Source organism: Helianthus annuus, chromosome 9 (assembly GCF_002127325.2).
Source record: "Helianthus annuus cultivar XRQ/B chromosome 9, HanXRQr2.0-SUNRISE, whole genome shotgun sequence".
In the NCBI taxonomy this organism is placed as follows: domain Eukaryota; kingdom Viridiplantae; phylum Streptophyta; class Magnoliopsida; order Asterales; family Asteraceae; genus Helianthus; species Helianthus annuus.
This window is the reverse complement of record NC_035441.2, coordinates 12,487,187-12,501,299: the sequence shown is the minus strand read 5'-3', so window position 1 is coordinate 12,501,299 and position 14,113 is coordinate 12,487,187. Positions and strand designations below refer to the sequence as shown.

The 14,113-nt window shown below is 35.0% G+C and overlaps 2 protein-coding genes across 2 annotated transcripts; one reads left to right on the top strand and one right to left on the bottom strand.

The window, feature by feature from the left end:
- The first annotated feature begins 8,589 nt into the window (after window positions 1-8,589).
- On the top strand, window positions 8,590-9,160 carry LOC110875303 (TMV resistance protein N-like). Its single transcript, XM_022123499.2, has one exon. It carries the CDS (start codon window positions 8,661-8,663, stop codon window positions 9,120-9,122), a length of 462 nt encoding a protein of 153 aa, XP_021979191.1. The 5' UTR covers window positions 8,590-8,660; the 3' UTR covers window positions 9,123-9,160.
- Window positions 9,161-10,648: 1,488 nt separating this feature from the next.
- Window positions 10,649-12,947, bottom strand: LOC110877210. The gene is made up of 4 exons (XM_035977433.1): window positions 12,633-12,947; window positions 12,417-12,520; window positions 12,134-12,346; window positions 10,649-11,083 (listed from the first exon to the last, which is right to left on the bottom strand). The coding sequence occupies exons 1-3, from the start codon at window positions 12,867-12,869 to the stop codon at window positions 12,232-12,234; spliced, it is 456 nt and encodes a 151-aa protein (XP_035833326.1). The 5' UTR covers window positions 12,870-12,947; the 3' UTR covers window positions 10,649-11,083; window positions 12,134-12,231.
- Window positions 12,948-14,113: the final 1,166 nt, after the last annotated feature.

Sequence of the window (14,113 nt, the reverse complement as noted above, 5' to 3'; positions counted from 1 at the left end):
GGTGCTTGTCGGCACTGGATCATCATCGTTTCTTTCCGTCATCTTGAAACTGAAATGTTTACATTAATCATTAAACATTTCATTTATAACATAGCTTTATTTGCTTTGGTTTAGCCAAGTTCGTAACTTGCTTTAACTGTTCACATTTGGTGCACTTTCCGGGTTTGAGTGTGTTAACACGCTCTTCCCATGCACATTAATTCACATCTCATTTCTTACATAAGATAAAATCTACTAAAATAATTAGTTAATTCTTACCGGATGATCGATCAAGCTTGAACCGAACACTTTGTTGACAACCTTGAGCTCTGATTACCAATTTACAACAACCGTCTAATTACTACTCGGATATTATTGAAAATAAGCATGACTTTATGAAAAGGATACTTTACTTCATCACAAGTGCAAAATTAGAAGTTTTAAAGTAATTACATACTAGTTGACTACTAAAGTAGTTTAAACATTTCAAAACACGTTTGGTAAATTGTTTACATCACAACATTGTCTAACAAAGTTAAATTAACGCGGAAGCTTCAAAATTGTGTGTTCGGTTCTTCAAAACATGCTTGATCGCCAACCGGAAAGTCCCCACTGTCACCTAACGGTCAAAACCACTTAAAGTATTAGTTTTGGTGTTAATATAGTGCGTATAAACAAGTTCTAGCATCATATCATGGAAAATAAAATAAAATTTCAAAACTTGTCATGTCGCGTGTCGCGGCAGGTACCGCTGATTCTGTCGCATGCCGCGGCAGCTCTCGCGTGTCACGCCAGATCAAGGTGATCCTGTCGCGTGGCGCGGGGGATACCATTTTCCAGCAGGTGCAGGTTTTTGACCTGCATTTGCTGCCGGCTCCGGAAATTCATATTTTCAACTTCATTTGACCATAACTTTTGACTCGTAAGTGCATTTTAGGTGATTCTTTTTCCTATACATCTGTAAATTCATTACCGACGTACCTATAATGATCAACATACCGAAAATTTTGGTTTACGGACCGGACGACTAAAGATCACTATGAAATTATTCGACCCATTCTAGTTACCCTTATATTTTTGCTACCCTTTTTAATACTAAACATAAGGCGCTTTTTACCCAAACTTCCGGGGCTTATTATCACCGACACTTCATTAGCAAACTTATGGTTTCATGCTCTTGTGATTATTACCGCCCATGCTAACTATTAAATCAACTCAACATAACTTATTATACCATCGTTCGACCTGTTTGGCTCATCTATGGAATCCTCTATTATGATGACTACCAAATGACTTCCAACCAATTCTTATCCTATCATTTCAAGTAACAAACATTGTCACTTCAATCAACACAACCTTTATTCTACAGAGCAACTATACATATTCAATCTATCAAATTACTCAATGTAACAAGTCAAGTTACGTACGTTCAAAGCACACCCTTTAATCGTGCGTCAACACCGGCTTGTCCGCTCGAAGCTCCGGCTTCCTTTCCTATAGAGTTCAATCATATTGCATTTAGAACCCTTTGTTTCACATGTAACGCATAGTTTACCATTTAGTAAAATTTATGCGTTTTTGTTTATATCTCAACAATTTTCCTTCTATTCGGCATTTTCACAAACACTTTAAGGACAGGATTTTATATCATTTATATTCAAGTTCATGGCTTGTTATTTAGCCAAAATTAACATCAATTAAGCTATCACGTATAAAATTTAACATCAATGTTTTAGAAATCTCTTTCTATGAACCATATTACACTAGAATAATGCTCAGTGTTTATCAGTTTCTCACAAAACCCATGAATCACCTTCAATGTGTTCATGAAATTCCCAGAAATTAGACATGATTTTACATATTGTTGTCTAGGGTTTACTCCTATACACTATATCATTCCTTTTCTATCGATATAACAATCATGCATCATCAAATTTCGAATTCCCTAAATTCATGAGAACTTCAAGTAGAGATTTTCTATCAAATTTTACATACCTTATGATCTCCTTACAATGGGGATCACTAATCCAGGCTCTAATTTCGTTTTGGGACTGATCTAGACCTTCAATTTGTGAGATTTAAGAGAGTTTAGGGTTTGAAGAGGAGCTCCAAGTCGCCCCCTGTGTTTTAATCGACCAGACACACCTTTTGTGTGTGTTTGGTGTGTGTTTTAATTATTAAATTAAATCTAGTTTCAATTTTAACACTTTCAGCCCTGAACTTTCATTTTTATTTTGTTTTAACTCTTTAACTACTCATAAGTCATCATCTAACTAGGTTAGTGTCATTCCTAGTTAGTTTATTTTACTTATTTATTTACAACATGTTTGTAATATAAGAATTTGTAATTTCGGGGTGTTACATTATTTGATATATAAAATTAGATTTATTTAACCCGTACAATATACGAATTTCACAAAGATATAACTTTTTATTATTTAATATATAAAATTACATTTATTCAACCCGTGTAACACACGAGGTTCTAACCTAGTTGTCTTATAAAGTAACAATTATCACATCATTATATCTATACTATATTATAATATAAGGGGATAGCATTTTAAAATACCCAATAATTAAGAATTTGTTTTTACTTTAATGCATAAGCTAGAACCCTAAAATGAAGCTAAATTGATCTTTGAGACATTAATTACACTTTAATCCGTTCATCTTAATTACAGTTTAACTCACTTGTCTTTAACCAAATTATGAATAATTGATCAGTATTACACATTATCACCCTTATAAAAAAAACTAGGTTATCACTCGTGATTACTCACGGGTTGGATATTTAAATTTTATTAAACACAAATATAAATATATTTTTTAAAAATGAATAATGCACAATGAATAAGGAATATTAATTAAACGTTAAAACTAATAGCAATACTTAGTAACAAATTTGTAAAAGATCAAAAGAATACTCTTTTCGTCTATAAAATGCTTTCTAATTTGCGATCGGGTCATTGGAGTTAAGGTGGTTACTTCCCTTGAGGTCAAAGGTTCGAGTCCCGCCGAAGATGGATTTAGTGTGATTTAAGTCGTTCAAAACAAATATTTGCGATTGGGTCATCGTTAGGGTATACGGTAAATAGTAATTTCACACGAGAGCACTCGATATAATACAAAATTACACATTATACTAAAATTAGACCAGCTACTATTCTATTTCCATAAGAAACGATACTCTAATGCGTAATCATTTAAAAAATGCCAATGACATAAACACGTTTTGAAAGGTGTTAAAAAGATATTTAAGTAGTCGTTGGACCAGCTACTATTTCCATAACAAAATACTAGAATACGTAACATTATAATAAATACCAATAAGTTACATAAGATAATTAAAGTAGGCACCAGCAAAAAAAAGATGAACCATAGTTTAGGGAGTTCAATGAGGATTAGAATTTTTTTATAAGATACTACAAAAATAGAAATGAAGCTTGAAAAGGGCTATAAACCATAATACGTAACATTATAATAAATACCAATAAGTTACATAAAACAATTAAAGTAGGCACCAGCATTAACAAACCCATCCTCACTTTGGATAATTGCATGAACTTTTTCCAACCCCACTCATGATCTTTCTTCTAAAAGTTATATAATGTATCTGCAAATATAAATTTAACCATTTAATATAATATCAAAACCAGAAATTTGACCCCGCTACTTGGAATGGTTCGGTTTAGGTTATGTTTCATCTCAATGGATAAAATATTATCATTAAAACAATAACAATTGAAAGCAACATAATATTTACTTAAAAGATAATGCTATTTACTTAAATAATTAAAACAATAACAATTGAAAGCACTCAAAAGATAAAAGATACGCTATTTACTTAAAGCAAGATGAAGAAAAGGTTATTACAGATTGTGCATATATAATTAACATACCAATGGGCCAAAACAATGCAAACTTATAAGATTATCATCTTGTATATTATTAATATTAGGAACCAAGGAAAAGCACTATAAATATAGAATAAGGTTTTCATCTTGTGAAAACTAAAACTTGGCATTTATTGACACCAACTTCACTAAGCAGTCATTTCCAACCGTGATCCTTCTCAACGCAGCCAACACTCATAACTCAGTATATCAAAACAGTCAGCACTATTTTGTCATCTTCACAAACCCATTTACCTAGTGCATCCACATAGAAGTCAAACATGATCAAAGTTACCAATACATCAGCTTTCACGTTTGCAAACTTTTCCTGCACACAAACAACAAAATTGGAAACTATATTTTTGACAAGTTCTACGAGTCAAACATGGCAAAATAAGAGCTTGTAGCCTAGTGGTATCAAGTTGTTGAAAAAGTGGATTTGTAAGTTAGCCGTTCTAAAATAACACAGAGCAAATGAACGGTGGGTAATTGTGATTACAAAAAGTATAGAACAATATATGAGTGCAGTTTGTGTTTATTTTGACCCGATTTGATCAATCTGAGTGACTTTCGCTGTGCCTGACAAACTCGTTTGACCAATTCAAACCATTTGGTTGTCCGTTAGACATGATAACACATAACTAAGATCAGCCACATTCGTATCTTACAAAACTTTCACAAGTCATTGGTTGTATGAAATCTGAACCAAGGCATTGAAAATGAGTCGGCCAAAGAAAAGGGTCATAACCAAAACAGGTTAGCCAACCCATTTGGTTCTGCCCATTTTTCCTTGTCAGGTAGATACGTCTATTTTTTGTAGCATTTCCCTCCTCTTTTTTTTTTAATAAAAACACCTGGTTTTATGAGATCTGAACCAAGTCATGGGCAGATCAGTCGGAAAAGAAAAAGGGTTAGAACCGATACAACATCTAGATTCATTGGCTGTATGAAATATGAACCAAAGTCATGGGCAGATTTGTCGACTTAAAACTTGTGAACCAAAATTTAGTACCAGATGACCATAAACATAGCCTAAGTTCTTTTTTTAATTAAATAAGCCCTAAACCCATTTAAGAAGCATGCTTTCAGTTTGAGAAAATCAACAAAAACGTTATTAAGCATCGCTATTATAAAACCATTTTTGATAGGTGTAAGTAATCATCACCCAAAACCCATTAAAACCCGTGGACGTTTAGAACTCACCTATAACGTTCGAACTCAAACTTTGTACATACACCATCATTCTGTTGGGGTTAACACAGGTTTGATCTGAACATCATCATCTTGCAGATGATTCAAACAATGGTTTGCAGCGGACTTGTTTGACATAATTAACAGATAATAAACAAACGAATGGACAGACAATTAACGAAAGGAAATTGAGTGTCTTGGTACCGGTAAATGATGCCGGTCCTTACACTTATATACATGTCAAACTTGGCGGTTAATTCAAGCGGGAAACTGTCATTGGCAGTTTAAATTACCCGCTTATAACATCCACCTTGACTTATCATATATACATATCGAGTTCTAGTTATCATATTATCATACGAATACATATACATATCATAAATTAAGTTTAATAATTGTTTCATCTAATACTTCCCCCTAAACTTAATTACGTTTAGAAACACCCTTGAGAACGCTTGCATTTGCTTCTTCAACCGCTTTTCTTGCATGATCAAAGTTAAACTTTCTTCGTTTCTTGTGTGCATTCCATGCTCCTTCCCAACTATTTTCTGCATACAGCGCAAAGGATTCCACTTCAGTTACATTCTTGACTTCTTCAGCACTTGTGCTCCTTTCGAGACTGCATTCAGGTGCATCTTGCTTATCCTTCATCCTTTCTGAATCGTTGGCTTTTGTCTGCACAGCTTTAAACTTATAATAGTACACAAGGATGTCTAAATACATGGCATAAACTGTCCGCATGTATTCACCATCCTTGTATTCAAAGCCCATGTCTTTGGCGATAATCGGCCAGAGATTATCTTCGGTTACACTGTTGTAACCCCCATCCCGTTCCACAATCATGTATAAACTCAGCAGATCCACTTTCCTGTTCTCGGTCATAACCGGAGGCATTGGCCTTGTTGTTATACCCAGGAAACTTATAAGAAACCAAGACACCATTTCGTCGAATTTCTTTTCGAGTTCGTACTTGTAATGGAACACAAACTTGCTATCTTCTAACATATTTAACAGATTCACACAATCTTTGAAATCATTGAATTCCAAAGCCCTTATGATCATCACACTCCAATCCGTTTCATCGGAGGAAACATGTAAATCTTCGAAATAGGAATTAAGATATTCCTCTTTATATTTTTCATTTACATCATTTAGCCGTATGACCTTTTGTTTTTCCTTTAGGCCTAGTTCATCTTCCTTCGTTAACCCCGTTATTTCATTTACTGTGTTATCAATTGGAGATGAGAACATAGGAAATATTTTGCAAGTATCTCCGTCCTTCTTAACCGTAAAGCCTTGCATAGTTAACTGATTCAGACTGAGTACGTTTCTGTCTAATTCCGGTGTGTATAAGACACCCTGAATTAACAGTTTTTCGTTATTGGATTTGACTTCCACAATCCCTATACCCCTCATAAACAAGAAATCATTTTCCCCCGAGTTGGTTTCAACCCCCACTAAATGTTTGATACGTTTAAAAACATTTAGATTACCGGCATAGTGTTGTGTAAACGAAAGACTAACATACCATATGTCTCCCCATGTACCGCCTTCTGAACCAGTCACAATCATCTCGTTTCTTTCTTCCACTGATACTCTTTGTTTTCTTATTCCTGCATTTACTGCTTGAGAGATCAGTTGTGTATTTTCATCATTCTCCTTTGATTTGCAGTCGTATATGAAATGGCCTGGACGATGACAATAATAACATAATTTTGTTCGATGCATTTTCAGTGGTCGTCTGGATTCTTTGTCATTGCAGTGTTGACAGGGAAGTGTTGTCCCCGTGGCTCTGATACCACATGTTGGGGTTAACACAGGTTTGATCTGAACATCATCATCTTGCAGATGATTCAAACAATGGTTTGCAGCGGACTTGTTTGACATAATTAACAGATAATAAACAAACGAATGGACAGACAATTAACGAAAGGAAATTGAGTGTCTTGGTACCGGTAAATGATGCCGGTCCTTACACTTATATACATGTCAAACTTGGCGGTTAATTCAAGCGGGAAACTGTCATTGGCAGTTTAAATTACCCGCTTATAACATCCACCTTGACTTATCATATATACATATCGAGTTCTAGTTATCATATTATCATACGAATACATATACATATCATAAATTAAGTTTAATAATTGTTTCATCTAATACATTCAACCCCGAAACCAAACCCAAATCACATGACGTGGATGTCTCGTTTTCCATTCTGTTCTAGCAGCCATCACCCCCATCACCCGGTGTCATCTGCAGCCCTCGAGCAACTCCCACTTAGCCACAAACAACCCGAATCACTGCTGCGAGGTACCCCGTGATTTGCTCTCAAAACCACCCCGAAACATAAGACATTGTGGTCTCGTTCGCTGCACTTTATGGGCAGATTTATTTCACCTTTCACAACAGCGAATTAGCCACCATTCACCACCAGATGTGGCCGTCGTACCGACATAGCCAAGCATTGCTACCATTATCTTGTTTATCACCGCACCGTCGCCCTTTGTAGATCGCCTCTTGCCTCTTGCCACTTTAGAACAAATTGCCATCCACCAATACAACATCCCTAGTAGGAGAATAATGGATCTTCTTATGAAAAGGCCAATGGGTTTGCTTGGGTAACCCAAAACCTACAGAATTCAACATGGTTGTATATGAAACTATAATTTTTAATTCCTTTTAACTAATATATTTATTTAGAAAATGAAATTTGGAAATAGACTGATGTACCTTAGGAGAGTCGAGCATGTCTTTCTTGGCAATGAAACTTAAAGCCCGACCTGGATAAAGCTCCGACCAAAGTCTCCCCAAGTCCCTGTACAACCTGTTAGCACAACAAATAGTTATAGACAGTTTTATATTTCCATATCTGTTCAACTGTTCAACTGAATATTATTAATCCATTGTAGGCAACATAAATGTAACATTTGACATGAAACATTAAAAATGTTAATATTTTCTAATTACCTCGGCGTATATCTCTGATGGATCTCCTGGAGATGGATTTGTGGTATGAATAACAAATGCATAGTCGACATTTATTATTTCCTGAACCAGGACAGCCATGCATAAGAGGTCATAATCTAGCTTCACTTTTCTTGTACTAAAGTACGCTCTCTGGTTCCATTTTGAAGCCCAAACCACACTAAGAGTTTCCACTACTCTAACTGGTGCCGTCATTTGTCTCCACTTCACATGCCCAAACCATCTCAATCTTCCTTCCTTATTAGTCATTAATATATAAACTAAATAATAATGCAATTTTAGAAATGTAAAGAAATAACAAATAGGTAAATATACAATATGTAAAATAAAACAACGTCCTAATTTTAAATAAAATTTGGTTGACTTGGTATGTCTTGGACCGGGTTGGCAGTGGGCCCTTAAGTCAGCTACAACGAAGAAAACAAAATAAAATATAAGATTAGTTGGCTTGGTAGATATAGGACCTGGTCAGCACTCGCCCATATATATATGCATGTCTTTAACCATACATTTAACTATAAGGTTTTCCAAAGAGTAATCTAATACTGGTTCATATAATTTCTCCCCATTGACAAATATTTCATTTCTTTCAATCCTTCCATATATTTAATGGCATCTGATTCAGTTTCATCCATTCAAAAGAGCTTTAAATACGATGTTTTTTTGAGTTTTCGAGGAGAAGACACCCGCAAAAACTTTGTTGATCATCTTTATCACGCCCTTAATGATAAAGGCATTATTACTTACAAAGATGACGAAAGAATCGAGAAAGGGAAAAGGATCAATGACCAACTCATCAGATCCATTGAAGATTCGAAATGCCACATCATTATTTTCTCCAAGAACTATGCATCTTCATCTTGGTGCTTAGACGAGCTGGTCAAGATTATGGAGTGCCAAAAAACAAAGGATCAGACTGCTTATCCCGTCTTCTATGATGTGGAACCCACTGAAGTCCGCAACCAAAGTGGGTCAGTCGGAAAAGCCTTTGCAAAACATGTAGAGAAAGAGGGTTCTCGGAGATGGAGAGATGCTCTGAAAGAAGCAGCTGGTTGGTTGGGTGGGAGTTGAAAAACACTGTTGATGGGTAATCCTTCATCTTAATTATTAATTTGTTATTACTTTATATATATATATATATATATATATATATATATATATATATATATATATATATATATATATATATATATATATAATATATATATATACTAGACGTATACCCGCGCGATGCGGCGGGACGACAATTTACTATGCGGTATTCGTTTACTGTGAGTTTGTCAATTTTCTCGTGATACATTGTATTATACGTTTGTTAAGTTTCTTATTCGTAGCATCCGTGTGTGGCGTATACCATGAGCCTTACAGGCTTTTTAAAAATAACAAACATGCTATTAAGAAAATATAAGTAAAAAACGTAGTATTTAAAAAAAACACACACGTGCCAAAACTGCATTAGCTAGCAATGAATGTTATGAGCAATGTACAACCCACAATCTATATCCCATCAGATGAAGTAAATTCGAGAAAAAAAACTATAGTTGCACTTTGAAAGGGGAGCAGTCTGCCGTCTATATAGGGTGGTGAGCAGTCCATCGGCTGCGAGGACAATTTACAACACAGTACTACACGACAGCTAATAATGTTGAGATGGTATAATAATTTCAAAGGATTTCTCAAACAAGCTTGTTTTTAGGCTCGAACTCGAGCTCAAGCTCGTTTAAGCTTGGCTTATTTCTAGCTCGGCTCATTTACGCCTTATGTTTATCTAAACTTAAAACGCTCATAGTATTGCGGTTATTGATGAGGAGAAAGTGGTAGAAGAAGAATCACACTCACATTTGTTAAAGAACTCATCGTCATCATCATCATACTCAGTAAATCCCACCAATAACAAAGTTAAGGTAGGGTCTGAGGAGGGTAATATGTAGCCAGCCTTACCTCTAACCCGTAGGAATAGAGAGGCTGCTTCCAGTGAGACCCCCGACTCGACATTTGTTAAAGAACTACGTAGACATATATACAGGAAGATGATTCAGTTACAGGAAGAAAATATCAATCATATATATAGTAATTTAAAAATAAATATTTGAAGACACGAATAATAAATATCTACATAAAAATTATCCTTTTAAAAGAACATAAGGAAATCATATTTTAAGAATGACACATCATTGTGTGTCTCAAATTCGCGATGCAATGGAAAACATAACCCTTGTTAGTAATTCTAAGGGTGTGCATAAGAAAAGTTCAGTTCAGTTCGGTCATAACTAAAATCTAAATTTTCGGTTAAGGTACTTCAAAACCGGTCATAGGGATTTAAAGAGTTTTAAAAGGATGTAAACAAACCAACCCAATGTTCTCTTAAAATAATAGATTACCAACCATGACCATGTTTTTACGGTCCGGATGAGTGTACAGTCATTCAGGTTTGAGGGAGATTAGGAAGGAGCCATTAAAGAAGTGAGGATTGAAGACGAAGTACAGTCCTTGTCCTTCCTTTGTTTCAAGAATAAGTCAAGGTGCAAGTCCATGATTGGGTTAAATGGTGTAAATTTGAGCTGAGTGTGGTGTAGTTGGTTAATTAAAGTTCACAGTTCTCACAAAAAAAGAGAAGGAATACAAATTCAAAAGTTTAAATACAATACATGGTGGTCATATCATTAATTACAATCAAAGAATTTTATTACGCATTGAATTAATAAACAAAAAAAGAAATAACAGTAAAATATTAAACATGAATTTCCTGTTACTGATCAAGTGGCATCCACTCAATTCGCAGGTCTATTTCACCAGATTCAACGTTTTGGAGTTCAAGTGTGACCTCTTGTATCACCTTCCCATCAATGACGTTCACAATGCTGTCTTCTAAAAAATGCATTATCCTCCGAATTCAGCCATTTTCCTATCTACACATCTTCTAATATCCCCGCATCCCCAAACGCCATTGTAGATGTTATCAACGGGTGGATATCAATTTCCGCTTCTCCCATTATGTCGTCAGCCGAGAATGTGTCGTGATCAAAAACTTGCTGCAACCAAGCACCAAAAATGTTTAATCATAAATTATATATGTATGATTAAGAAACTATATTATTAAAATATTAGTCTGACCCTATTTGATGAAACCACTTTAACAAGTTATAAGCATCTCAATACACTTTACATGACATGCTTTGTTTAATATTTATTATGAGTGGCAAAACAAGTGGGCCGAGCTGGGTTGTCTAACAAGTCGAAACATGTTCCGAGTCATATTAGGTAGCTTTGAAAATAGGTCAAATGAGGTTGGGTCTAAACGGGCCCACCTGCTATTGTATTTGTTTTTTTTTAACGGCAAGTAATGACGTACCAACCACCGTGACACCGGGCGATGTGGCCAAGGTCGACTACTCGACCGCCACCAAATAAATGGTGTAAATAATTCAACTTAAAAAGCCCATATTACTAATATTATATTATATTATATTAAATGGAAAAGTATGTGTATATCAGGTTCAAACTTTGAATCAAAAATCACATATTCGAATTAGAATACAGAGATTGAATTTAGAATTGGAATTTGAACCAAATTGAATCGAATTTCGAGTTCTTCGCGTCCAATTCGTATAATGAACACTTGAACCAAATTGAATCATTTTTTGCTGGAATAGGACACAGTAGACAAAGTAATTTGAACCTAAGTACATAACAGAGGTGGCACTCTCAACCCATTTAACAATGAATTGCTCGAATTTGGGTTATGTTGTACCTCAAACCGGTCTCCTTGGCAAGAAAATAGCTAAAACCAAAATGGGTTGAAAATTGCCCCAAGTGTGATCTAATGTAGTCAACCACCTTAACCCTTTGATTCAAAAATTGGATTATCATTGTCATAACCATTTTTTGCAATATAATTAGCATTTAATTATTTATAAAAAGGGTTTGTGGGTCAGCCCAAGCATTCAACCGACCCATATAATGTAAAACATAACACTCAGAACCCGCACGTGTTGCCACCTCTGAAGCACAAGATGATAGAATACATGCACCAAATCTGAAGTTTTAAGAAGAGAATAATAAGTGAAAGCATTTAGACTTACCACTTTATCAGGCTTGTAATTCTGAAGAACAGAAAGCATAAGCTCTTCATTTCAAACTGGAATCAAGTTACACATCACTACCGGACGTCAAGCAATCATCAGAAACATGGTAGATTTTCCATCGATCGCAAAAAGCTAGATGTCGAGTCGATGGCTGCTGCTGCAGCTTGTACAGCTAAATCTTTGTATACGCTCAGTTCTGCTTTCAAATTTCTGCATGTTATCAAAATCAAAATTAGATTTTGAAAATAAGTTGGTTTCTTTACTTGAAAGAAACTGTTACCTGTAGTCAATGGTTTGCTTTTGCAAATTGTGTTCCGGATGAAATTGTAGAAGACCATTATTACAATGCATTAGCATTTCATTCACTTGGTTCAACGATCTCTCCTGTAAATAACCAATGTTAAAAGGAGAAAAATTAAATATACACAAGAAAAAATATAAAAAATAATATAGATGCATATTTTGTTGTGATAAAACATTAAATCAATGAACGCACCAAATGCTTTTCTTCTTCTGAAAGTGCATTATCCATCTGATAAAAAAGAGGACCCCATCTAGCTCTATGCAAGTCAGCATTTCCTATGTTTTCTTGATTAAAAACCAATTCTCTTGATACCAATAATGGTAATTCTCTTTGGATTGCAGCTTGAACTCTTTTTTTACTACGCCTTAACGCTGCAACAACAAAATTAACAAGGTTATTCATGTTCAAATATACTCTAACTAAGAACATGTTATCAGTAATTTGAATTATATATTATCGTTTCCCTGCAAGATGGCCTTTGACCCTGTTGAAGAAGTTCTAACCATTGAGAATACTGGTCCTGAAACATAGCAAAGTGTGAAATGTAAATAAACAATATAGTCAAAAGGGTAATGCTAGTCATTACCAAGGCCAATTGATCTAGAGCTTCTGATGCAACATGTAGCAAAAATATATCAACAACAAATAAAAACTGATAACGTAAATCGGTTGATGGCTACAACTTACCTGAACTTCTCCATGTTCCCTAAGTTGGTTTCTGATGAAGTTAACTGCATCCGAGCTGAAAGTAATACAAGTTTTGGATACAAAGTTAGACGATGATAAAAAATAGAAGAAGGTAAAATAAGTGAGACCAAACTACCCTTTAATGTAATCCCATAAGTCATCAATTGCTAACATTACAAACTCTGCATCAGCCCCAGTGCAAATTGAAAAATATCATGAGTAGCAATAACCAAGTCTTCAAAAATGTCTATCACCACGGAACGCCGTCACAATTTCTTCGCCGCACAACGATCGAACCCTTCCCTCTTTTCTCATTCTTGTGACCGGGAAAACGATGTTCGTTGGCATACCCCACACATCACTCAGCACATGAACATGGTGATACATAGCAAACCAAACTTTTTTTATGATGTGTACAAGATAATAAATATAAAAAATTGAAAGATAATTATGTTCTTCTCAATTCTAATCTTTCATGCTCTACTGAAACAAGTGTAGAATACCTGGGAAAATCTGTCTTGTTGCAGCATGAGGTTGAATGTCTCGGCTGGCATCATTCACTTTTCAATCTCATTGGTTTGGTCGTGGTCACCAGTATGGCTTTGTTGGCCGAAAAAACAATTCCCTGGCCAGTTATCGTGTGATGCGGCTGGGGCAAAATGCAACCACGTTAGCTTACCATATGCAATCTAAGTTGCATTCTGATACTATTACCAACAAAAAAAACTTGTAATTCGAAAGAATGGCACGAAGTAATTCATATATGGGCAGCTTCATACCGAATTCAGAAAATTAGTTGTAAAAGGAACCGGCACAAAGATTTATATCTGGGAAGATTCATACCGAATTCAAAAAAATAGTTGTAAAAGGAACCGGTCGAAAGGGTTGCACTTATTAAACGTCTCAAACCACCAATGATAATTTAATTGTTATATAACGATTGACAAACAACAAATTTGGAAAAATAAAAGAAAAAACATACAGTT

Excerpts from the sequence above, each read along its gene's own strand:
- LOC110875303 (XM_022123499.2), top strand. The coding sequence starts at position 8,661 with ATGGCATCTGATTCAGTTTCATCCATTCAAAAGAGCTTTAAATACGAT.
- LOC110877210 (XM_035977433.1), bottom strand. The coding sequence starts at position 12,869 with ATGTTCTTAGTTAGAGTATATTTGAACATGAATAACCTTGTTAATTTT. Across the intron at positions 12,521-12,632 it reads CAGAAGAAGAAAAGCATTTG|GAGAGATCGTTGAACCAAGT; the intron begins GTGCGTTCATTG and ends GGTTATTTACAG. Across the intron at positions 12,347-12,416 it reads AAGCAAACCATTGACTACAG|AAATTTGAAAGCAGAACTGA; the intron begins GTAACAGTTTCT and ends GATAACATGCAG.